Source organism: Propithecus coquereli, unplaced genomic scaffold (assembly GCF_000956105.1).
Source record: "Propithecus coquereli isolate 6110/MARCELLA unplaced genomic scaffold, Pcoq_1.0 Scaffold104, whole genome shotgun sequence".
Lineage (NCBI taxonomy): Eukaryota > Metazoa > Chordata > Mammalia > Primates > Indriidae > Propithecus > Propithecus coquereli.
This window is the reverse complement of record NW_012134303.1, coordinates 7,852,828-7,877,192: the sequence shown is the minus strand read 5'-3', so window position 1 is coordinate 7,877,192 and position 24,365 is coordinate 7,852,828. Positions and strand designations below refer to the sequence as shown.

Below are 24,365 nucleotides of genomic sequence, written 5' to 3'. Positions count from 1 at the left end.
AGCGATAATCAGAGGAGTCAGGCTGGAGAGAGGCTTAGCTAATTTTAAAAATGGATGCTGCAAGAGGAAGGGAAAAAAAAAGAGAAATTACTGGAATTCTTTTCTCCAAGTATATTAGTGTACATTTTCAAGCAGCCCTTTTTTATTAAAATATATTTTGAACACACACTTAAACAATGGTGTGAGCTTTTGTCCTTTGTATGTTTTTGTCTTTCATCCAGTGTCATGAAATCCTCTGGAAGCTGACTGGCGAATCTAGAAACTGAATAGGGATCTTGTAAAATCTCACTGTGTTTGCAACGGTCTGATTTTCTGATTCTCTGAAACTGATGAATTTGCCTGGAGCAGCCCTCATGCTTGGAAAAGTATCTTCAGTTGAGCACTAAAGAACTTTGTCCTGAAACCAATGGCTTCCTACCTGCTAAACCCAATAGCTGTGCCTCTGCCATCTCTGTTTTGGCTTCTTTGCAGTACTTAACTCAAGTGAATATCCCTTCCTTCTTTGAAATGTTCTCCTCTTTCGGGGCCTGTGACATTCTACTGTTTTGGGTCTCTTCCACACACATATGATTACTCCTGCTCCATCTTCTTCCCTGGTTTCACTTCCTCCTTCTACCTCCTACATATCAGAACTTGGCTCTCATCATCTTCCTTTTCTAATTTAATTTCTTACAGATCTCATTTCCTTTCACGTTTCAACTATCATCTGCTTTATGGGGATGCCTCCCAAATCCATAGTGTATGACCTGATCCCGTTCCTGAGCTCTGGTCCTAGTTCTGCAATTGCCTGCTGGACATTTCCTCTGGACTGTTCTGTCACCTTCAATTCAACATTTAAAAAGTTATGTTAAAGTCCCCCAAACAGAGGACTCTTGTGTGATGTAAGCTACAAGGGCTCTGGGAAGAGCACTTAGGTTCGATCCTTGCCTCTGTTTATTATAATGGTTAAATGAGGTAAGTGAGAGTCCCCTGTTAGCTACACAGGGTCAAGAAATGTTAGCCATTGTATTCTCTTCTATCACTTGTCCTTTCGTTGAATGCTACCATTGGTTTGATACACCAAAGTCACTTTTGTCTTCCTTTCCCTTGTGTTCTACATGCAATCAGCTACCAAGTTCTTTCTTTTCAATATCTCTTATAATCATCTCTTGCTTTTCCTGGTTCAGGCCTAATCAATTTACTTCCAAATGATAATAACTCCCCCTTGGTCTCCCTGCTTCCATTTTTTCCTGTTGCTAATCCTTATTGCATACTACCAGATGAATCTTCCTAAACAAAGTTTTCATCATGTTTGTCCCTCAGATATCTTCAGCATTTCCCCACTACCTACAGCCCCAACTCTTTAGCCGGTTGTTCAAGGTGCTCCATAGTCTGATTTCCTGTAGCTTCTTTACTTCAGCTACACTTTCTATGTTCTGTTCTCTTAAACCTTGACTACATGCCTGTGGTTATACCATAACACTTCCATCTGAAATCCCTTCCCCTCTTTTCTTCAACCTATCTAAACTGATCTGTCCCTCAAGGCCCAGTAGACCTCTTTCCTGTTTGTAGATATTTTCTGATCGCCCTAGCCTGGAAAGGTGTTTCTCTAATCAATCATATCATTTACTATTTGAACAGACACTTGGTTTGAATGAGTCTCTAAACAGCCTTGCATTATCTTTTCATGTACCCAAGGAGATTGTGACCTTCCTAAGAGTAGGAATCATGCACCTAACAGGTTTGTATCACCTACTGCACTTACGCTTTGCAAACTGAAGTTGCTCAATAAATATCAACTGATGGACAGAGAACTGACTTAGGTCATACAGAAAGGCACACAAATATACAAGACCTGTGTCTTTTCTCCAGCCTTCCAGTGACGAGGATACTGTGCATCTCTCTCCTTTCTAACCTCTAAGATGGCAATGATAGGCTAGAGTCAGAGAATAGAGTTATATGGACTTAAGGAGATATACAGGTTATTGCTTACATATATAAAATGAAAAGATGCAACAAACAAACTATTCAATTTAGACTTAAAATATAGTTTTGTATCAGTTATCTGACTGGTTCATATAAAAGTATTGCTGGGGAATGAATTAGGTAATTGATTCAATGATCTGCTTACCTGTATAGGTACATTAACAGAACCTATATCTTCACTCATGCTTAGAAGAAAGCATATCAGGAATGTATCAGGATGTGTACGTGGGGTGGTTGCAGAGGTGAAAAGATGTGGAAGTAAAGGACTCAAAAGTTCAGGTTTTTCATCTGTAATTTGAGGCTGGATAAACTAGAGGATTAACAAAGGGCCATTCCAGATTTGACATTTCAGGGCCCCATGACAACCTGTGAAATGCTCACAGGTAGCAGAGAAGAGAAGGTGTAGTCTCTTAATTCCTTCAAATAGGTTTACCACCGGTGTGATATGAGTTGAGATGGGATATTTTTTTTTGTCTGGGTGTGGCTCTCTGTCTCTGGAGGGAGTTCAGATGTAACAGGAACAGATTTGTCTTTGAGGGGGATGGGCTAGAACAGATTGAATTTGTGGCTAATACTCTGCAGAACCATGTGTTGAACCTTTTGTTTAATTGGCTTATGTGTTCAAAGTCACAGAGAGAACTAGCAGTCATTGTTCTTAGATATTACCGATCTTGATATATGTCCCTGAGGAACAGTCCTATCTGTGAACCTATTAATCCTGGGCATGTGCTGCTTTATCAAATCAATAGATCTTTTTATCTAAATTAATTTGTGTGTGATGTGTGGTGGAGAGTCAGACAATCCAGGGCTCAAATCCTAGCTCTGCCACTCAAGAGCTGTGTGAGCCTCAATTCCCACATCTGTAAAATGGGATGATAACACCTACACTATAGGGTTATTGTAAGAATTAAATGAGATAATTTATGCAATGAATGTGGTACATAATAAGTACTATTTCTCACCATATATACTAATCCCTGAGAGCCATGAAAAGGACAAATGGTTACAGAGGCATTCACCACCGGATGGTACTCACCCAGGCAAGCAAGTGCCTACCATTTGGCATCACAAACAAAGGGGCTTTGACCAGTAAAGCATAAGAGTACCAAATGCCATGGAAATAACTGTATAGTTATATAGAGAATTACCTCTGGCCAAGAGCACCTGCATACAACATCCAGAGGCACAAGCAAAGTTTAGAACAAAACAGCAACACCAAAGGGTCACATTAGTTGTTTTTCCTTGAAAAATAAGACTCCAGAAGAACAAAAGAGATTTATAGATTTAACTGCCAACTTCTCAGAAGAAGGGCGACATGTCTATCAATCATGTATTAGATGCATGCCTACAGTTATGTCCCTGTGGTCTAAAATCAAATGGTAATAGCCTAACTCTAACTAGACATTTCTTGACAGAGTTTTCTTACTGTCACACACTGAGATGGAAAAGTTCAATATAATGACTCTCTTTGTAATCATCCTATTTTATTTTCACCTGCAAAAGCTCCTTGGCAGATCCTCGCCTATCCACATCCATCTCAAGACAGCGATTTAAAAAGTCACGGAATACAGCCGACAGTCTCTCAGGATTCTGGAGCTCTGGGGTTCCATTAGTGGCTATCAGATATAATGCCTATAAAAAAATTAGAAAAATCTATTCAGCACGTACATATTAGGATCATGGGTTGGCACAAAAGGCACAAATTCAGTTTCTTCTGGTTTACATTCTGGGTCTTAAAAATTCCATTTTAGAGAATGACATTCACATATGTTTCAAAGTTTCTATAACATTTATAAATGATTCATCTTGGCAGTAACTGAGGTGACAGTAAGGTGTCCCACATCCAAAAGACTTTGAAATAAGGTTATAAGGTTGTCCTCTGAGAGTTAAGCCAGTAAAAATCCATATATAATGAAAGCATAATTAAGCACCTAGGGAATTAAACCAAAGGATTGCCTGCAAATCTGTTACTCTAAAGAACTGGGGGACACACATACATCTAATCATGGTGACCTGAGTATAACCTCGGAAAGGCACAATGGAAAGGTGATTGTAATTTACTAAGTGCTTATCTTATTCAAAGAATATTTGTGAGAAGATGTAAGATGAAGAGAGTAGATTATGGAATTAGAGAGCACAAAGAACTAGAAGATGGCAGTGCCTGGATGAGAGGCAACCTGTGGGGCCCAAAGACTCAAATACTTTTGTCCTGTGCCAGCTGTATCCCTATTGAATTTAATTAGATTTCCCATGATGGTCTACCTACAAGGAGAGGAAATATGAGAAAAGTTGACAGTAGTAGTAGTAGTCCTGGCACCTGACAATTACTATGGTAAAATAATAAGTTGTTAATAATTGCGTATATTAATACATCTCTGAGATCTTTGTGGTATGTAAGTTTACCACTAAGAAATGTCAACTCATGGTGCGCTGACAGAGTCAAGGTCCCTAGCCTTCAAGTCAGAGAGTAGGTCCCAGGACCATGATTAATTTACAAAGGTAAACCCATCTTTTGAAGGTTCCTGATAGCCAATAAAGCTGGCCATTTCTGATGCCTCCCCTAAGCAAATAATTCTAGAGCACTTACTACACTATGTACCAGGTATTGTATTAGAGATCCAAGGATGAATAAGATAGTGAGTGACCTTGCTTTTAAAGACCACACAATTTAGTGAAGGAGAAAGACTTACAGTGAGTTAAGAGCTAATAGAGGAATGTAGAAAGTGCTAAGTAAATACAAGGATGAAGCAATTTACACCAGAGCTCAGAGGAAGCTTCACAGAGGAGTTTGGCGTTTGAAAAGGGTCTTAATGAATTAGTAGAAGTTTGCCTGCAGGCACTGCCACTAGCGTTATGTCTGCCCATGTAACCAACCCCTTAACTCTTATGAAGACATGCTCCCTCCTGTACTTGCTTGGGCTTTGCAGCAAATCATCATCCCCTTTTTCCTTTCCTTACCATAGCTTCTAATATTATTATTACAAGTATTTCTGTCAAAGTCCTTTCCCAGGTCAGTTTTCATCAGCTGGTAAGAGCATCCCTTCTCCTTTCCAGCAACCCCCCCACAACCCGCCAGAGGTGTACTTTGGAAAGGGTCACGAAAGTCTCTTTAATCTAGTAGCTGTCAACCTACAGCATGCGCCAGAATCACCTAGAGGGTTTGTTAAAATGCAGGTTCCTTCCCGAGCTTCCCCTAGAGTTTCTGATTCAGTAAATCCGAGCAGAGGCTCAAAAATTTGCATTCTAAGTGCTCTGTTGATGCTGGACCACACTTTGAGAACAATTGGTTTAATCTACCTAGGTAATTAAGCAATGGGCTAAACTGGAGGTTCCCAGACTTGTCTGCACATCAGAATCACCTGGGGAGATGTTTTAAATCCCCATGCCCAGTTCTCACTTGCAGAGCAATTAAGTAAAAATCTCTGGGAACAGAACCCAGGCACCAGTATTTTTAAGCTCTCCAGGTGATTCCAATTTACAGCCAACATTGAGAACCACTGGCTCAGGAACTGTAGCCCACCCCGTACTTAATAATTCAGAATCTCTGCATTGCATGTACACCAAATGTAAGAGACACAGAATTCCATAGAAAGAGATTCCCTTGCTGAGATGTGTGAGAATTACAATGCCATATGCTTCTATAGAGTGTAATGAAACTTTGGGTTCTTTCCCCTAGTAATGTACATTGAAAAACCAAGATGTAAGATTTAATACACCCCCCTCCAAATGGACACCTTTCTCTCCCCCGACCTCTCGTTCCTTTGTAACTTTCACTTCCTTCCACAATGAACAGCAAATGCAGGTGGCAGCTATTAGGACTTCCATGCCAAAATATGTCAGAGGCAAATAAAATAGGATGGAAAAGGGACACAAAAACTGCTTTTAGGAAATCACTGGGTTAAAATCAAATAGTGCACAATCATAGCAGATACATTAAATTAAGTTCAAACAGAGTGTTTTGGTTCCTGGATGATTAGTGCTTGAAACACCTGTCCTCACAAACCATCTTTGTTCCCTTAACAAAAGAAAATCAGTTGCTGCAAATTACATTTGCTGCCTCGTCTAAGAACTCTCTTATTTCAGCTGGCTGTAACTCCCCCAGGCTCACCGTCCTTTGCTGGCTTTTTTCTGCTCTGTAGCCAAGCCCAGTCCTAAACAAACACACCTCTTTTCTCCCTTTCCCTAAGTCTTTTCCACTCTCCCCAGATCTGTATGCATGCTATACTGTTTCCTTATCTCACTTTTCTTCCACTATTCTTAGCTCAATATATTCTTCTGCATATAATCTTCTTCGTTACAAATACATACAGATCTTCTCTACCCAGGTCTTTCTCATCTCTCTTCAATCCATGCCTGATTACATCAGGAAATGCATGCCCCTTTTTCCATTCCATTTATGAATCAAAGAAATGACCTGAATCGTAGTTGTTAAGCCTGAGTAGTGCTACCGATACAGTGCATCAAGGGAGAGGAAAGCCCTGTAATTTGAAAGGAAACTAGAAGTCACAAGGAGCCAGTGCTACGAACCTCTACAATACTTGAAAGAACACATATGTCTGCTTCAGAACTTCTACAAAAGACTGGTTTTTGGTAGGGGGTGGGACTGATGATAGGGGGTCTTGGTTGGTAGCCTAACAGCCTATACTCCTGCCCTTGTTGATTAGTATTGATCTGTTTACACTCTGTCACCCCCAAACTAGGTATCAAATGCAAGGTTGCCTTTTATGCAATACTGTATCACAAATATTTTTTGATGTTTAAAAAATTCTTCATGAATATCATTTTAAGGGCTGCATAATAGTTCATCACGTAAGATGCACTATAATTACTATTGTTGGACTGATTTAAAAAAATACATGCACTAAGTAAAAGGTTGAAACACACCAATGTGTTAATAGTGGTTCTGTCTGGGTGGTGGGATTATTGGTGACTTAATTTTTAAAAAATATTTTTCAATTTTCCAAATTTTCTACAATGAACATGGTTGCTTTTATTATTTTAAAAACCCTCCAAAACATTATTTCAAAAATAAATTTAAAAAGCCATGGTGTCCAATTTACACAAAAATCCTCATCTTAAAGGATCCTGACTAAAATCCTAACTAAAAGAAAATTTCTCTTTGTCTTCATAGGATTAAACCTGCTTTTCATCAAGCCCTACCCTTTGAGGCTGCAGTCCCCAACCCTCGGGCTACAGACTGGTACTGGTCCATGGCCTATTAGGAACCAGGCCGCACAGCAGGAGGTGAATGGTGGGTGCCGACCCCAGTCTGTGGAAAAATTGTCTTCCATGAAACCAGTCCCTGGTGCCAAAAAGGTTGGGGACTGCTGCTTTGAGGGAAACAAAAACCCAGACTATTTCTTTTGCAACTATTGTTTTCTTTTTAATTGCAACAGAATTATTTCCAACTAATTTCCATTGCAAAAATCCATACTTTCCATTATATTATGGGCTAAACTGGCCTTTGTGGACTGGCCTGGGAACCTAATCACTATGTGTAGAAAGCCTCTTCTATGGGAAAATGCACTCTGAGTTTCAAATAATTAACTTAAAAATGAACTTTTGGATACATCTTGTTTATAAGCTTGGGACTATCTTAGTAAAAAAGAAGATTGCTATCCACTGCACTGCTAATGAGAGGCAAATACAGTTGTAACCAATATAACAATGACAGCAAAAAAAGGGTTTTATTAGCAAAGTCAAGTCTTAGATGAAGAAAGACTGAGGAAACAGATCTAGGCATGAGTGATCACACGTTGGTTTTATGTGAGTTACTGAAAACTCAAAGAAAATAAGCTGGCTATTAGCAATTAGACTAAAGATTCCCCATACAGTAGTTGGTTGCTTCTACCATAAGAAACCATAGAATCATCTTTGAGTTCCCCTTCCCCACCCTTACTGTAATGGTCTACCAGGTTCTGTTAATGCCATCCTTAGAGATGTCTTTCCCATCCACTTCTGTCTATCCCCATTGTCTTTGTTTAAGGTCAGGCTTCTCTCAGCCAGTTATAATAGCCTCCTAATTGGTTTTCCTTACTCAAGCCTTTTTATTCTTTGGTCAATCCTCCTTAACATCTTATCTCATCACGGATCTCATCATGTTATTCACTCCTCTGCTTTCAAATTTGGGGTGGCTCTCCACGGTCCACCTATGAGGTTTGCAAACTGTGCTTACCAAAATTCCCCTCAAGATCAGCTAAGAGGGAAAAGAGAGAAAGAGAATAGAGATTCTGGGACCCTCTACCCACATATATCTGTCCCGATAAAAGAAATTTTGCTTTTTTCGGTATTTATTTTTGCTTCCAAGCAAGGTTTCACTGAAACCAGGAGATCACTATAGTTGTTTGAAAACCACTGGTCTATAGGACATTATAAAGATTCCTTAGCATGGCATATAAGGTCGGTCCCTGCCCACCTTCCCAGCTCTCATCTGTTTTCTGTTCACCTTAGGGCCCTTCTTTCCCCACCCCCACACATATACATACTGGCCAAAGCTCATATACTACTCACACCAATTTGTTTATCATTCCCTGAGTAGGAAATACTCTTTCATAGCTGCCTAAAATGCTATCCTCATCTCCTTTAAATGCCTGGTAAATTGCTACTTTCTTTTCAAGCTCTAGTTCAAATGGTATCTCCTCTTTACAGTCTTCTCTATCTTTCTCAGGTAGATATGGTGACAAACCACCCTGGTTTTCTGGGGACTATCCTGGGTTTTAGCACTGAAGGTCTTGTATTTCTCAGTCCCAAGCAAACTAGGATAGTTGGTCAGCCTACAGTTGGAGTTAGCTATTTCCTTCTTTGAGCTCCCATAACCCTCTGTTTACATGTCTATTTTTATATTGTATCATGAATATTTGTTATTTGTTTACAGGTCTGTCTTCCCTCCTAGACTGTTGAGTCCATGGAAGGTAGGATCTGTGTCATAATCAACTCTGGATTTTATGGCAATTTTCTCAAAATAGGTGCTCAATAAATGTTTTTGTTGCTGAATGAAATGAGAACCAAAAATGTATAAGTTTAACTGATCTGGGGATATAACAGATTGACATACAAAGTATTAAAGCTCAGAACCTAAAAGTGACCTATTAAAAATCAAAGAAGATACACATAAAATGAAAAAAGCACCTTTTCTGAGTTGAACAGACTGGCATGTGATAACTTCTGATTACCCACTGTTCAGTGTGGGAGAAGGACGAGAACTCCATGAATAGTGTACATAAGGGATACCATCAAAGGGAGGGAAAACTGGAAAAAAAAAAGATGACCACAACACATCTAATGCAGGCAAGCCCACAGAGGAAGAGATGAGAACTCATGCTCTCTGGAACTTGAAACATAAGTTCAGAAACTTATCTTCTCTGGCTGATTTTGAACAGAGAAAGTGCTCCTAATTAATCTGTTAGATTATTAAACAAGGTCTGTTTTCTTCCTAAGGTAAGGCAATATGGGACCCATGGCCTACTGACCTTATTTATAATGTTAGAAATACAACATTTGCACAAAAAAATGGTGGCTTCTTCATGGTAATATATACATTACCTAGAAGATACTGATGTTCTAGAATTTTTCATAATAACTCTAAATATCTTGGTAATAACACAAAAACATTGAAGTTTTCGCTGACCCTAATGTACAAATGAATTTACCTAAGTACTAAGAGAAAGCTAGTTTACCCAGTTGAAGGAATAATTCAATTTACCTTACTGGCAATTTCCTCCGTTAAAAAAGATCAAAGCAGTCATCATAGAAATTACCACATTTCTCCAAAGAAGTCCCAAAACAATCCATATGTACTCAATAAATTTTCATTAAGGCAGTTTTGCAACAGGACTAACCATTTAATTAAAAAGTTTCAGTTTGTGACTTCAGTTCTTTATAACAGTTTATAAAGTTTAGGTTAAGACATCAGAAAACAAACCAGGGGACTTACATGGAAATGTGTTAGCAACCATGAGAGGCCCCGGTACCAATATAAAGACTCACTTTACAAAGAGGATAGAGTGTGGTACAAAAATTTCTTTGTGGGCTGAATATTTGGGACACAAAACCCATTTTACCATGGAAATCGTATTATGCATGGTGAATGGGCTCCAGCTTAGCCCACAAAAGTCTATTTAACGTATAATGAAACTGAACTATAAAAGCATGAGGGCTATTCATCTATGTCTCAATACCTGTATAAATATTATATCCATGGGAAGCACTTATTGACTGATTAGTATTAGCTTGTGTAATCCATAGAACACCCTCTGAAGTAGACTCTATTATGATCTCCAATTGACAGACAGAGAAACTGAGGCCTGTGGGGTTAAAAATAATAACTCGTCCAGTGTCACAAAACTAGTAATGGGGGAATCAATATTTGAATCCAGAGAGGATGGGTCCAGAATCCATGCCCTTGACCACTGCACAATAGCACCTCTCACTGTTCCCATTCTCTGGGATAGGAGTTCTCCTAACAGAGGCAGACAAGGGCTCTTTAAGAAATGAGGTACACTGTGCATGAGCAACTGACTGACTTGATCCACTTCTATCACAACAGGGGAAATGGGCCCTCCTAAGGTCAATTATTTTCCACCAGTTTGGAAATGGGGAACAACGGGTAGGTACTCAAGTTAGAGAGGCAGAAGGGTATCATATGGTATTGCCCAGTGTCTACATACACACACACACACACACACACACACACACACACACACACACACACACTTGTCCCTTGGTATCCATAGGGGATTGATTCCAGGACCTCTCAAGGATATCAAAGTCCACAGATGCTCAAGTCCCTTATATAAAATGGTGTACTATTTGCATATAACCTATGTATACCCTCCCTATATATTAAATCATCTCTAGATTGCCTATAATACCTAATGCAATGTAAATACTATGTAAATACAGTCATGTTGCTTAACAATGGGAAATGCATTCTGAGAAATGATTCATTAGATGATTTCATCATTGTGTGACCATCGTAGGGTGTACTTACACAAACCTAGATGGTATAGCCTACTATACAACTAGGCTGTACAGTATGGCCTATTGCTCCAAGGTACAAACCTGTACAGCATTTTACTGTACTGAATACTGTAGGCAATTGTAACACACTGGTCACCATTTGGGTATCTAAACATAGAAAAGGTACAGTAAAAATACAGTATATAAGATTTAGAAAATGGTACACCTATATAGGGCACTTACCATGAATGAAGTTGCTGTGGGTGAGTCAGTGAGTGAGTGGTAACTGAATATGAAGGCCTAGGACATTACTGTACACTACTGTAGTCTTTATCAACATTGTACATAGGCTATACTAAATTTATAAAAAATAATTTTCTTTCTAATCTTAGCTTACTGTAACTTTTTACTTTATAAACTTTTAAACTTTTTTTTTACTTTTTGACTCTTTTGTAATAACACTTACTTAACTTAAACACAAACACATTGTACAGTTGTACAAAAATATTTTCTTTCTTTATATCCTTATTCTATAAGCTTTCTTCTATTTTAAAACTTTAAAATTTTTTTTCTTTTACTTTTTAAACCTTTTTGTTAAAAACTAAGAAATAAACACATACATTAGCATAGGCCTACACAGGTTCAAAATCATCAATATCACTGTCTTCCACCTCTACTTCTTGTCCCACTGGAAGGTCTTCAGGGACAATAACATGCATGGAGCTGTCATCTCCTACAATAACAATGCCTTCTTCTAGAATACCTCCTGAAGGACCTGCCTGAGGCTTTTCTTGAGGAGTAGGTTTGTTTACACCAGCATCACCACAAATCTGTGAGTAATGTGGACTTTATGAGGTCACTAGGTGATAGGAATTTTTCCCATTATAATATTATGGGACCACCACTGTATATTTGGTTCACTGTTGATTGAAATGTTGTTATGTGGCATATGAATGTTGTTTAGGGAATAATGAGAAGAAAAAGGTCTGTACATGTTTAGTACAAATGCAACCATTATCTTTTTTTTCAAATATTTTTGATTGGTTGGTTGAATCTGCAGATTTGGCACCCACGGACACAGAGGGCTGACTGTATATATCTATATTGAGGGTTTATATGCTGCTTGTACTCTGGTTGTTGCCTGCAATTTACTGCTTCCCTGGTTCCTTTATCATTTTAGAATTTTCAACTAACTTTGAGTGTTTTATGAGAGAGATTTGGCAACAAGTGATTTGACACCTTATGCCTTAGTTTACTCATGATCTGGGATTTCAGAAGTTAAAGGTCAGAGTGTATTACTGCCTCTGATGTGTTTATGGATTTCATGAAAGGCCCTGACATTTCTTTTCTTTCTAAGAAGACAGTAAGTTGGGCCAAATCTGCACAAAGAAATCACTACATGACAACAAACACTCTATCTATGCCTTGACTTATTCAATACAACAGTCCAGTGTGATAGCTGAATAAGCAATGTGGTCTCATTTAGCTCTCTACTTGTCTTGCATAGAAGATCTCATCTGTCACCAAATTACAGGAGGGGCTTAGTTGTTATTGTTTTGTTGTTTAATCTTTAGAAAGCTATTTAAATGAACCTACTATATATCTACTCCCTTATAGGTTGATAGTAAAAGGTAATTAGGTAATGCTGACTGATTAGGTGTTAGCATAGCTTTAGACTGCTCCTTTCAAGCACAAAGGACTGACCAATGCTGTAAAATAAATACCAGATGACTCTGACAATACATGTGCTCATTCTCAGGATTAATAATGCCTGTTAAGCAATGTGGAGTAAACTACTGGTGCTCATGAAGCAACTCTGGCAGTCCAAGCAGTACTCAAGCTTTGGAACTACAGGGGATTTGGAAGTGGGGGTGGGGGTAGGCATAGAGATAGGAAAGGAAGAAAAGCAAAATGGCACAGGAGGTAGAGGAAAGAAGCTGTGAGAAGCAGAGGGAGAAGAGGAAAGTAGGCCAAAGGACAATGAGAGAGAAGGTGGTTAGTGCAATGAAGAGTAAAGAGAAATGAAGATAGATAAAGACTAAACAATCTGGGAGGTCAAGGGGACCTGGATCGTAGATCCCATTCTGCTACTGCTCTATTTCTCTGGTCCTATTCACACAAAACGTCTCAAAGCATTGCCTATGTTTGGTATATCAACTTCCTCACCTCCCATTTTCTCTTCAACCCACACCTAATTTCTAGTTTTAGAGTACCATTTAACATTATCCATTTGTTCATGTCTCATTTCAGAACATTAGTGCAGGAAAGGATTAATTCTCTGATTCTTTTGGGCTTTTCCAGATTACTGTATTAGGATCAAAACAGGCTGACTGTGATATGATCTGTGAAACATACAGCACTGCTCACATAAACTATTATACTTTCAACTTCTATTTTATATGCAGTTCATCAGCTGAACAGCTCTACACATAAAAACATACAATTCTTTCCATCAAACCCCAGAATGTAGACCATGTGTCTTTGCAATAGCTTTATCACTGCAGTACTCTTCACTGGCCTCTCCCCAAGATTATTACCAGAGTGAGGTTACTGAGTCCTACATTCAGCATGTTTCACATCATGATCAAGTATCTTTGCTTGGCAGGAAAAGGGGCATCTTTCCATTCTGCAAGATACAGATTTAGTTCAGAGGTGATGAGAGAGATGTCTCCGAGGTGCTTTCTGAAGATCACTCCTCTGGAAGCACTCTAAACACAACATACACTCACAATATGGCTCTTTTGGCAGAGTCAGGGAAGGCTGTGCCCTGTCTACACTCAGAGCATATAGAATAAGAGTAAGAGACTCATGAGTTTCCCCCTTTATTTAAGTAAATCTCATGTGACAGCTCAGTGTAGAAAACAAATTAAAGAGGAAGTATTCTGGTAGAACCAAGAGCCCTACCCAGGTGACCTCCCCCTTGGCTTCTTCAATACTCCAAGGAATTCCATGGAACTCTAGGGCTTTGTGGAGCCCACTGGTAAACAATAATCTGGTTAAAGTCCACTCCTTTGTAGCAATAAGAAAATGAAAGCTCAGCAAAAAGTAATCTACACAAGGTCATGAAGTTCCTGACTGGCAGACTCGGGAATACAATTCACTCTTCAACTCACAATTAATGTATACAGTTGGTAGAGACACTAGAAAGCTCCTTGTCTAGTGCCCTAACATTCATTGGCTCCTCCTAGATGGAGAGTGCTGATGAATTTTGCCATATGAGCATGAGGGAAATTCTTTACCAAAAGAAAGGAAAAAAAAAAAGAAAAGAAAAGAAACAAGCAAGCTACAGCAGAAGGGTCAGCTTTGATTTTTGGGATAACGTTGGAACTCTGGCCCTCCCAGTTACACAGCTAAGATTACTTTAATCAATTTAACTTCCTCTACAGAGAGGCTTATCTAAGACATCTCAGAGTATCCTTTTACTAGAATGCAAAGAATTTTCTACAGTGATGTTGCAACCAGGTTAGAAAAGGTATAAATCGAAATGATGACAGAGGTCAGAAATGATCTTAATTATCAAGAAAACCCTGATTTTCTCGGTAAAGTCATTTCTCATTGGCAAAAACACAGATTCAAAGGCCATAGGATAAAACATGTGAGTGGGCATTTCATTGGGCAAATGTCCATCATCATACTCCATGATTTGTTTCTTTAGAATGAACTTTATTTCGAGGGACTGAACTACTTAGTTATAAGTATGGCACCTGTTAAGGCAATAGGCATATGCATCTTTGGCTTATTCCCAAGCCATGCTATAAGGACTCTGAGAAATGATAAGATAATGGTAGGATAAGGGAATATCAGTCTTAGCCAACAGTGGGTCCCCAGTCACCACATTTTAAAACTTTCTTTCCCTCTTCGTCGCCTGGTCAGGGACTCTTGGATTTTAGTTTGCTATGGAATCAATTTCTCTTTTGGCTGTCTTCTGGGCTGTAACTCACTAGTTTAAGCTGTCTGCTTCTGAATTACAATCTAAATGAGACTTGCAGCTTTCCTATGGCTAAGTCCCATTTTTCCTATGCTGAATTCCTGACAACCAATGATTCTTAAGAGCTGTCTATCTTTTGACAGGCAATATTTTTTTCTGATTAAAAAGAACCCTGTTACTGTTCTGCAATTATTTTAGTTGTAGTTATCCCAACTCGCCCCTCCTTTTAGGCATAGGCTTGCCCTCAAAGTAGGAGTGTCAACAAACCATCAATAAACCTTGCTGTTCCATAATGGCTTACGGAAAAAGAAGGGAATGCTCCCAGCTCTTCCTGAAATACATTCAAAACAATATTGACTGAGTGCTAGCAAAGTATGCTTGCTTCTCTGGCGCTCAGGAAGTTTATGTCTGACTTTAATTCCAAACGAGCATGCGCCATCAAAACCAGACATTCCAATCCATAGCACAGGTTCCAGTGGTTGGAGAGAGCTACAAGCAGTTTGGCCCTTAGTTGCTGTTTTTCAGTTGCTAGAGATTCTCTTATTCTACTTAACTCTCCTCCCTATACATACAAGCTAACCAGAATTCCCCTGTTCCTATAGTAAAAAATAAGACTAACTAACATTTGTGTAGTGCTTTAAGTGTGGAGAAAAGGCAAGTAGGAAGTCTTTAGTTTAGACAACAGGTCTGAATTTAGATTTCTGCCCCACCCCCCTTCTTCCTCGGCATACAGGTAATGCACTCCTAATCATGAGAAGTCAGGCTGATGGTTTTATTATGCACCAATATGTGCTAGGTACTCAGACAGCAGCTAACACATTTTAATGATGAACTCCATTTTCAGAAGAAGCGAAATTGAAAAAGAAATGGCATAATATGGAGGTATATGCTGAACTAATGCCATTTATTTTTTGATAGTGTTACTGCACTGAAAAACCAGACAACGACATAAAGCACATCAAGATTTCACTAGGCTTTGACAGTATTGCTCATAATTTTTTAGACAAAATGGAGAAATGTGGGCAGAATGATACTGTGTTCTTTTCTTGTGGGACAACCATGCTCAAGGAGGGCTGTTTTCAGCCTGGATAGTATTCTATAAAGGGCTTGCCACATTGTTTTGTATTTGGCCTAATCCTGGTTACCAATTTTCTCTGGGGGCGGGACCGTGGCATCATTGGTTCTTAAAGCTCCATAGATGATTCCAATGCATAACCAAAGAGGAGAACCACTGGTATAGGATGTGTGGTTTACACACTATACTAAATACTGTTTTTAGCATTGATACCAATAACTGTCTTCCAGTGATCCAGTCTTTGATACAGCTTCATAGATGCTTAAAGCAAGGGTAGAAAGAGAACACTTAAAGTTCATTTCAACTTTGATAAAAATTTTAAAAATTACACACAAAGAAGGGTTTCAAAGGGTCTAGTAGGGAGTTCAAGTGGACGTCATTGAGACATTTCACAAATACCAAATCCCACCAAAACCTGTTGATAAGAACAGCTCCATTATGTGTGAGTGCAAAGTTAATAAGGAGGCATACACTTGGTGCTGAGGAGTATAACAAACCAAAGTTTTGTTTTACAAAAATGGTTGTGCCTTCTTATTTAGAATCAGATTATTATATGATAATCCCGGGTTTTAAAAAATATATCTTTGATTAAAAAAAAGTTGAAGATATCAGCAGAGCACCAACATTTGATTTGCGTATCCATAGGGAAAGTTAGATTTTTAATCCTATTTACTTTGGCAAACAGAAGAAACAAGGCACTATATTATTGGAGGTTACACTAAAACTGTTCATGGGTCACAGAACAACATGTCCAAGGCCAATTATGTTGAGTGCAAAGACTTCAGGCAGTGGGGGACGGTCATAAGCTTGTCTCCTCTCTGTCTCTGGAAGGGTACCAACCTCATAACATCAGTACAGTTAATAACTCTCTGACCTTTAAAAGGCATTTTATGAGCAAATTAGGTCAATTAGTACAGAGCAATTTACATTTAAAAAATCCCAACCACTTTATAACTAGAAGGTAAAAGCAGCTAATTTCTTTCATCATCAATATGTTAATAGGCAATATTCATAGAGAGTCTGCTCAGTTGGGAATCACACAAGACACACACACACACACACACACAAACAAACAACCTTCATACGCACAGCCCCAGACTTCAACTTGAACCTCTTCTTTTCAGTTTCACCTGTTCATGGTAATTGTACTGAACCGTACAGAACCCTCCACTCTTTAAGGGGATGGTGGTGCTGCCGGTGTGAAGGGGAAGTTCTTTGGGGAGTAGTGAATCAAATCTCCCTTCATGAGAGAGTATAAAGCACTCTAAGCATACTGTCTCTTTTTCCTTTTTCACTTTTCTAATATATCAATTTCTCTCTCTATATATATATATTTCCTACAAAGAACTGGACACTGTACTAAGTGATTTACACACATTATTCGTTTAGGTTTCACATCAACTCTGCAAGATAGATATTATCCTCATTTTACAGATAGGAAACAGGCTTAGAAAGGTTTTAAGTAACTTGCAGTAGGTCACAGAGTGTGTAGGTTGTGAATCCAGGACACAGCCAAATCTGCCTGACTACTGGACCAATGGTTTTTCATATCAACATGCTACTCTGTCCTCTACCACTCCGTTTTCCTCCTACTTATTTTACTTTCTTCCTTCCACTTCTTTCCACCTGAAAGCCTAAAATGGCAGACAGGTGGTGTGTTAGAAGGATTTTAAAGAAAGAAGAACTAATCTAGCACACTTTTATACCTCTCCTAAAGCTCTGGATGATTCTCTTTCTCCCCACACATGGCCTGGTCACCAGGATCCAAGAAAATGTAGGCTCCCTACAGGCTCATGTTTATATCTTTTTCTCTCCAATCTCCCCATGATTTCAGTGACTACAGTTTTCTAATTCCAAATAAGGGCATATAGTCTGAGACATTGTGTTTTATTTAAGAGAACATGAGGAAAGTGTATTTGACATCAAAACTAAAAAATGTACTTCTGGTGCCTAGGAGAGATAGACTCAGAATAGGACTAGCTCAATATGGACTTGTTGATAGACTAATTGGAGGCTGATCACACACGAAGAGTAATGAGCAAAGTTAGAGCAAATCCTTATCAGTGGAATTCAACGGGGTGGTCTTTCAGACGGATCTTTTTGTTACAGCCTTAATGTAGGCTTCCTGAACCTTGTGGCAAGTACTTGTTTAGATATAAGGCTGTGGATTCTAAGAGACAAGCTGTTAATTATGAGTTCTAATCCCAGGCTAGAAGATGCCTATAAAGATTAAAACTTGTTTCCTTTTTGCTAACAATTAGCAGCCTAGCTAACGAGTGATCAATTGTAATTGGGGGACTGAAGAAGGTAATAAATGCATTACGGAGACTAGTTGCTTTACAGAGCCATTTATTTAATCCTTAAATTTTGCAGGTTGTAAATTACTCATTAGAAGGCAGAAAGCAAAACAGCCATAATCCGTTTAGTGCCTCCAAACTCCTAAGACTTCGAGGAGGAAATCCATGGAAACAAGAGGCCTGATGTGTTCTTTCAGGGCTATTTCTTAATGGGTGAAGGTGGTTAAACAATAAGGAAAAGTCCATGTAATTATCCTGAGGCGCTGGTCCATAGGTCAGGGGTGGACTTGATTAAATTCATGGAGGGCTGACCCACAAACGGTGGGAAAATGCCCCTTCTTTTCCACTCAGCCCTGCAGGCAGCTAATCAATGAGCACATCTCACTTCCAGATTGTTTCATGAGACCAGAGCAATCGCCTATCGCATTCATGAGGACATTCACTCATATCTGTTGTTTTCTAATCAACGCAGGGACTAGAACAAGAGGCCAAGTGCCAGAGAGGAATTAAGAGGAAGCCTGGAGGAGGCTGTCTCCTTCTTCAGACACAGGGAATGCACCTCCTAACCACAAAATGTTCAACTGCAAAAATGACTGGACAATTAGTTCATAGGTCTCTTTACATGCATAGAAACCTACATATATTTAGCTGGAATATAGATTTTATAAGCTTAATGTGAAAACTTTTTTACTTTTACTAAGGACAGTGTTTTTTGTATACCAAGGGTAAAATTCAACTTTAGACTTTTAGTGGTAATGACGCAGACAATATGCAAGATGCCTTTGACACTGGCACTGTGGATGAGTTTTGAGAGTAGAATTTGAATCTGTACGTATTTCCTTTTTCAACATTGTGATGTCTTTTATATATATAAAACACAGCTCCTGGATCGCTGTTAGGCTATGTACAACAAAATAGCTACTGGCTCGCTTTTGCACTGAGCAAGCATTTCTTTCATACTTCTTTGCCTTTTCCCCTCATGATAAACAGCACATCTCTGAATAAAGATGGTAGGGTTAGACTATGAAATGGAGGTTTTCTCTTTGCAGGGGTAACCAGACCACATGAGGATCAAACCTCTGATTTTGCAGTAGCAAACTGACTTACCCAACCCAAACTATTTCCATTCATTTTCTACTTGACAGTCTAATTAAATTTGTGATTTCACCAGGCTGGCGCTCTGTCTATCTCTGTGTTCCATTCAATACCCCTCAAGCTGTTGTTGCTCAATAAATCATTACTGATAATGAAGAAAATCCAATTGAAAAAATTATAGCTGTTCTGGAAATGCATTTATTTACTTTGTTAAAGTAATTATAAAGCAAGTGTTTCCTAGATAGACCATTTAACCATGGCATATGATAAAAATACTCATTCTTCCCACATCTCACTTTTTTTTTTTTTAAAAAAAGCTGCATTTATTTTACAATGGAAAGCTTTCCTCGGGAATTTTAAAGACCCTTGTCTTTAGAGATACTGATATCAATGCACTTTAGAAAACTGTTGAGACATGATAAGATAAACTTTAAAAAGCTCAAAGTAATTTTGAAAATTATAACTTGGTGCGTCTATGTTACTTGTCCCAGGAACGAGCCCATTCTGGTCATTTTTGGTGGAAGCAAGAAATGACATTTAGTCTTTCCCCTTTCCTGCGAATATAGTACCTGAGTTCTCTTCTGACTTACCCTGAGTGGATTTTCGTTAAGGTAAGGGGGTTCACCTTCCACCATTTCAATAGCCATAATTCCCAGAGACCAGATATCAACTTTCGGACCATAAGCTTTTCGAGTGACCACCTCTGGTGCCATCCAATAAGGGGTTCCCACCATAGTGCTTCGTTTACTTTGCTCAGGTGTGATCTGGGCACAGAACCCAAAATCAGCTGCAGAGAAGAAAAGTCAGTTAAAATAAACCCAAATTATTTTCTTTTTACAATAGGTCACTTTCGGATATGGATGTACCTTCCCTTACATGCTGAGCTTCCACAACTGCCTAGCTCGTATCCTTTTGTTACCTGATTTCTCAGCTGGTCCTGATTTTAAAAAGGGTCTGAAATAATTGACTAATGTGATGTCATTTTTAGTATACTTCAATCTAGTCCCCACCGTTACTGTTCCCTCAAACGTACAGAATCTTTTAATTTTCTAATTAGGTATTTGTCATCCATCCATTCTAGAAGTAACTAGAAATTCTGAAATTTTAAATCCCCCAAATTTGGTCACAATCTACAGGAACACAGTGTTAGAAAAATTATTTGCTTCAAACTGGGCTCTAACTGCTTTCAGATCAATCACTTTCAGTAGCCATTATGTTTTCAAGCTAGAAAATAAAAGAGCAGAAGTTCCCTCAAAACACCATCTGAACCAAAATACCTACTCAATTTAACAGAGCCATCCATCCCGAGGAGAATATTGTCACTCTTTATGTCTCTATGGATCACTTGGTTTGAGTGCAAGAAATCCAAAGCTTGGAGGCACTATTAAATCAGAAAAAAAAGGTCTAGTTATATCACAATGAATTTTTTAAGATTCTAAGTTTCATTTCTAGATAAATTTTGGGCAAGGGTATAATTTTATGTTATCAAGTGAAATATATCACTGAATGCTTTAACACCACTTTGGAATCACATTACCAGTTACATCAATGATTCCACTTAGCATTATACATGCTAACTATAATGGCTCCCATGTCAGACTAGGACATGAAGAGTGATAATGTGATAAGCAGCACTAATCATTCACACAGGCAAACTAACCGATGAATATAATTATACTTCGGCCTGGTTATCTGGAAGATAGGAATTCAGCCTGGTCTTTTACATATGTGGTAAACTTCTGTGCACCTGGTACAATTTGATTCAGAACATCTGGAGTGGGACCCAGGAATCTGCATTTAAAATAAATGCCATAAAAGCTATTTTTGAATGACAGCCAGGCTATGAAGGCTCCTAGGCTATGAAGTAACTACAGGTACTTGTTTGGAAATGCCTTTGTATTGTAATACTAGAAGATGGAAACCACAGGCTCAGTGAAGAATGTTCCCTTGAACGACTATAAGTTTGATTTATTGCATGAGTAGAAAACCTATGTGTTTGGTGGATGTGTGTGTGTATGTTTGGGGTGGGGGAAATGGGAATGAGAGGAGAGCAAGGAAGAAGTAGATTTAAGTGAACAATTTAACATAAATAAACAAGCAAAGAGTAGTTGATATCATATTGTTTTGTTTTCCTATCATTGGTTTTCAAGTTTCAGTGAGTTGGAGTTCCTACTTTTGTCTATAGAAAACCTCATCACAATGAATGGGGTACACGAGACTCCAATGAAAACTGTGTGGTTTTATAAATATCAAAAAACTAAATATAATAAAGTATCTTTAATTTAGCCTGATGCTAGGGATATGACACTGTGATTGGAAAACAGACAGACCCTGAGGTCCCCTGGAGGACTATGAGGGATGTTCAAATTATATTGTGAAAGAAACTCATTTCTGGTCTGAGGGAGGATCTTATTTTTTTTTTTAATCTTTAAGTTTTCTAAATAAATTATCTTTTTTAAATTTCAGGACCTTATTTAAATTGCCTCCTAGAAAATGATGAGAATATAATGTGGTTTGTATTTTACGTAGCTCACATTGCACATGCAAGACAAAATAACTATCATGTAAAAATCCCCCCAAATAAGAAAGAAGTTCCATGCTAATATCATTCTTTTTCCATGTTCACTGAGACTACAGCATGTGGGCTTAGATATGGTACCTCAAGAATGGCATAACAGAACTCAAAATCCATACAAAAGCAACTAAAATAAACAAGAGGTTGGCAAGGGTAGTGCAGAAGAATGATATTAGGTTAGAATTTAAATTAAAGTTAGGCTCTCGAATTTTTTTTTTAGTAGAAAAGTTCTGCTATTGTTACTTTCTTACAAGCATTCTCAATTATCAAAAATAAGGAACTGCCAATTTTGGTGTTCTTCTCAGCTAGAAATGCTCTATTTTCTTACCTCTCTGCAGACAGCTGCTATCTGTCCTTCATCCATACAGGTCTCCGTGACCACATCAGTCAACGAGCCACCAGCCAAGTATTCCATGACTACCCATAGTTCATCGCCCACTAAGTAGCTATAACAATAAAAAACAAGACTTTGACTTGGGACTAAGGAAATGAGGACTGTAACATTTCCAGGCCTCAGTTCTGACGGAATTCAATTGTGAGTTGTGCCATGACCATTATCTTTAAGAAGTTACTGAGGAACATACCCCAAGTGATCAAATATGGAGACAAGGGTCGCCAGAGCCCTACAATTCAGGCAAAGAGAGCATGAGGTTATTCAAATCACCTAGGACCATGGGAAGGCACTTTAGCAGTATTATCAGATCTGTCTGGCTCCCTGCTCAGCAAGAGAGAGAAATTACAGGAAATGGAATGACCTTAATGTTTCTACCCTGTTCTAAGACCCACAGGATAGAAGCAAGACTTTCTATCCTGTGGTATTCAAACTGTAGCGTCCATAAGAGTCACTTGGGAAGCCTGTTACAAATGAAAATTCACATGCCCCATTTCATTAATTATGGAGAGCAGCTTAGAAATCTGCATTTTTTTATAAGTGAAAATGCAAGTTTTACAAAATTACAAACACAGAGTGACTTTAGGTCACTCTGCTGCAGGTAGTCCCTGAATGACACTTTATGAAACACTCAAGATTTGACCGTCCATTTTCCTCCTCTTTTTTTCTCCTTCTGTATCATGGTCTACCTGGCCCAAAACACAGAAAGCAAGATCTTAAGCTCACTGAGGTTGAAGACCTAGCTTTATTTCCTTTGTATACCCCCAGAGAACACAGCACAGTGGTGCTAAACAAACACTTATTGAAATTGAATGAGACAGATGTTAACCACAAGTGAAGAGTTAGTGCTGTCTTTAAATGCCTATTTATAACACACTGTTAATACCACTGATGAAAGAGACATTAATTACCTGGTTTAGGAAAAAGGTTTGAGATTAAAGTCTCAATTCCCTAGACCTCACTGTCAGTTAATCACAAAGCACCCATTAAAGCAGGGCCATTGTAGTCAGCCTTCTTCACTTAGACTCCCAGAGACTGTACTGGCTCCAAACAAACACTTGATGAAATGTTTAAAACACCACTGCTCTCTCTTATATGCAATAGTCTATTTCCTGCCAACATGGAGCCACGATCCTCAAAAGGAAATTACACAAACTGCTTATGTTTGAACAAAGACCATAAAATGTTTCTTCAAGTATTTGACGGGTGGACAAAGATAAGTGGGTGAAAGTTCAGCAATAGATCCAACACTCTACTTCTTTGTAGCATTTGAGAAATATTTGTAGAATGACTGTTAAATGAATAGATCCCAAAAAAGTAATTTGCAAAGAAAGTGACAACCCATAAAGAGAACAAGTACATAGTGAGAAAAAAAACCACTTACCTATCTAAATAATTAACAATATTGGGGTTCTTATTTTCCCTCATGACTAGGATTTCATTAATAATTAATTCTTTTTTGGGTTGCTGTTGAAGGTTCATCTGCTTTATGGCCACCTGAATGATGATTAAAGTACAAGAATGAATCACAATCATTACAATAAACATAAGCATCCATTTTTTTGGGACACAGAGTAAGGCATACAAATTATTTATCTACTGAGCTCTTTATACGTGCCACAAAACTATGCCTGTTTTCTTTGGTCAATCCTGGGTCAACTATCCACTTAAGATGCTTCAAATGCTTTACCCAGTGCTACCCATTTTTTTCCAGCATAGATGCCATCAAAGAAGAAACCTGATAAATATGAATAAAGGAAAATAAAAATCAGGATTGAATGTTAGCACTTACCTCTTGTCCTGTTGCAATGTCTAGCGCTGTATAAACAGTACCTGATGCCCTGTGAAGGTGAAAATTATCAAATGAATAGGCAATCAAGGTGTTACCAATATATTTTGTTTGAAATAAAATGTAGTTATTTTCATGAGAGGAAAATTAGCAAACTCAAGATGAAAGAACGGAGTAAAAAAAGGAACAACCTTTAAAAATTATTATTGTGGTAAGAAAAAAGAATACTTAACATGAGTTCTACTCTCTTAACAAATCTTTAAGTGCACAATATTGGAACAATCCTTGTAGG

The 24,365-nt window shown here is 38.4% G+C and overlaps 1 protein-coding gene across 6 annotated transcripts in view; it reads right to left on the bottom strand.

The window, feature by feature from the left end:
• Nucleotides 1–24,365, bottom strand: part of PAK3 (p21 protein (Cdc42/Rac)-activated kinase 3) — a 272,401-nt gene that overhangs the window by 749 nt on the left and 247,287 nt on the right. For all 6 annotated transcript variants that reach the window (XM_012645260.1, XM_012645252.1, XM_012645243.1 and 3 more), the window contains 6 exons: nt 24,077–24,125; nt 23,669–23,781; nt 22,222–22,339; nt 20,600–20,699; nt 19,909–20,105; nt 3,460–3,597 (listed from right to left, as the gene is read on the bottom strand). In XM_012645260.1, coding sequence (XP_012500714.1) covers nt 3,460–3,597; nt 19,909–20,105; nt 20,600–20,699; nt 22,222–22,339; nt 23,669–23,781; nt 24,077–24,125 — 715 coding nt within the window. The remainder of the gene's footprint in view (nt 1–3,459; nt 3,598–19,908; nt 20,106–20,599; nt 20,700–22,221; nt 22,340–23,668; nt 23,782–24,076; nt 24,126–24,365) is intronic.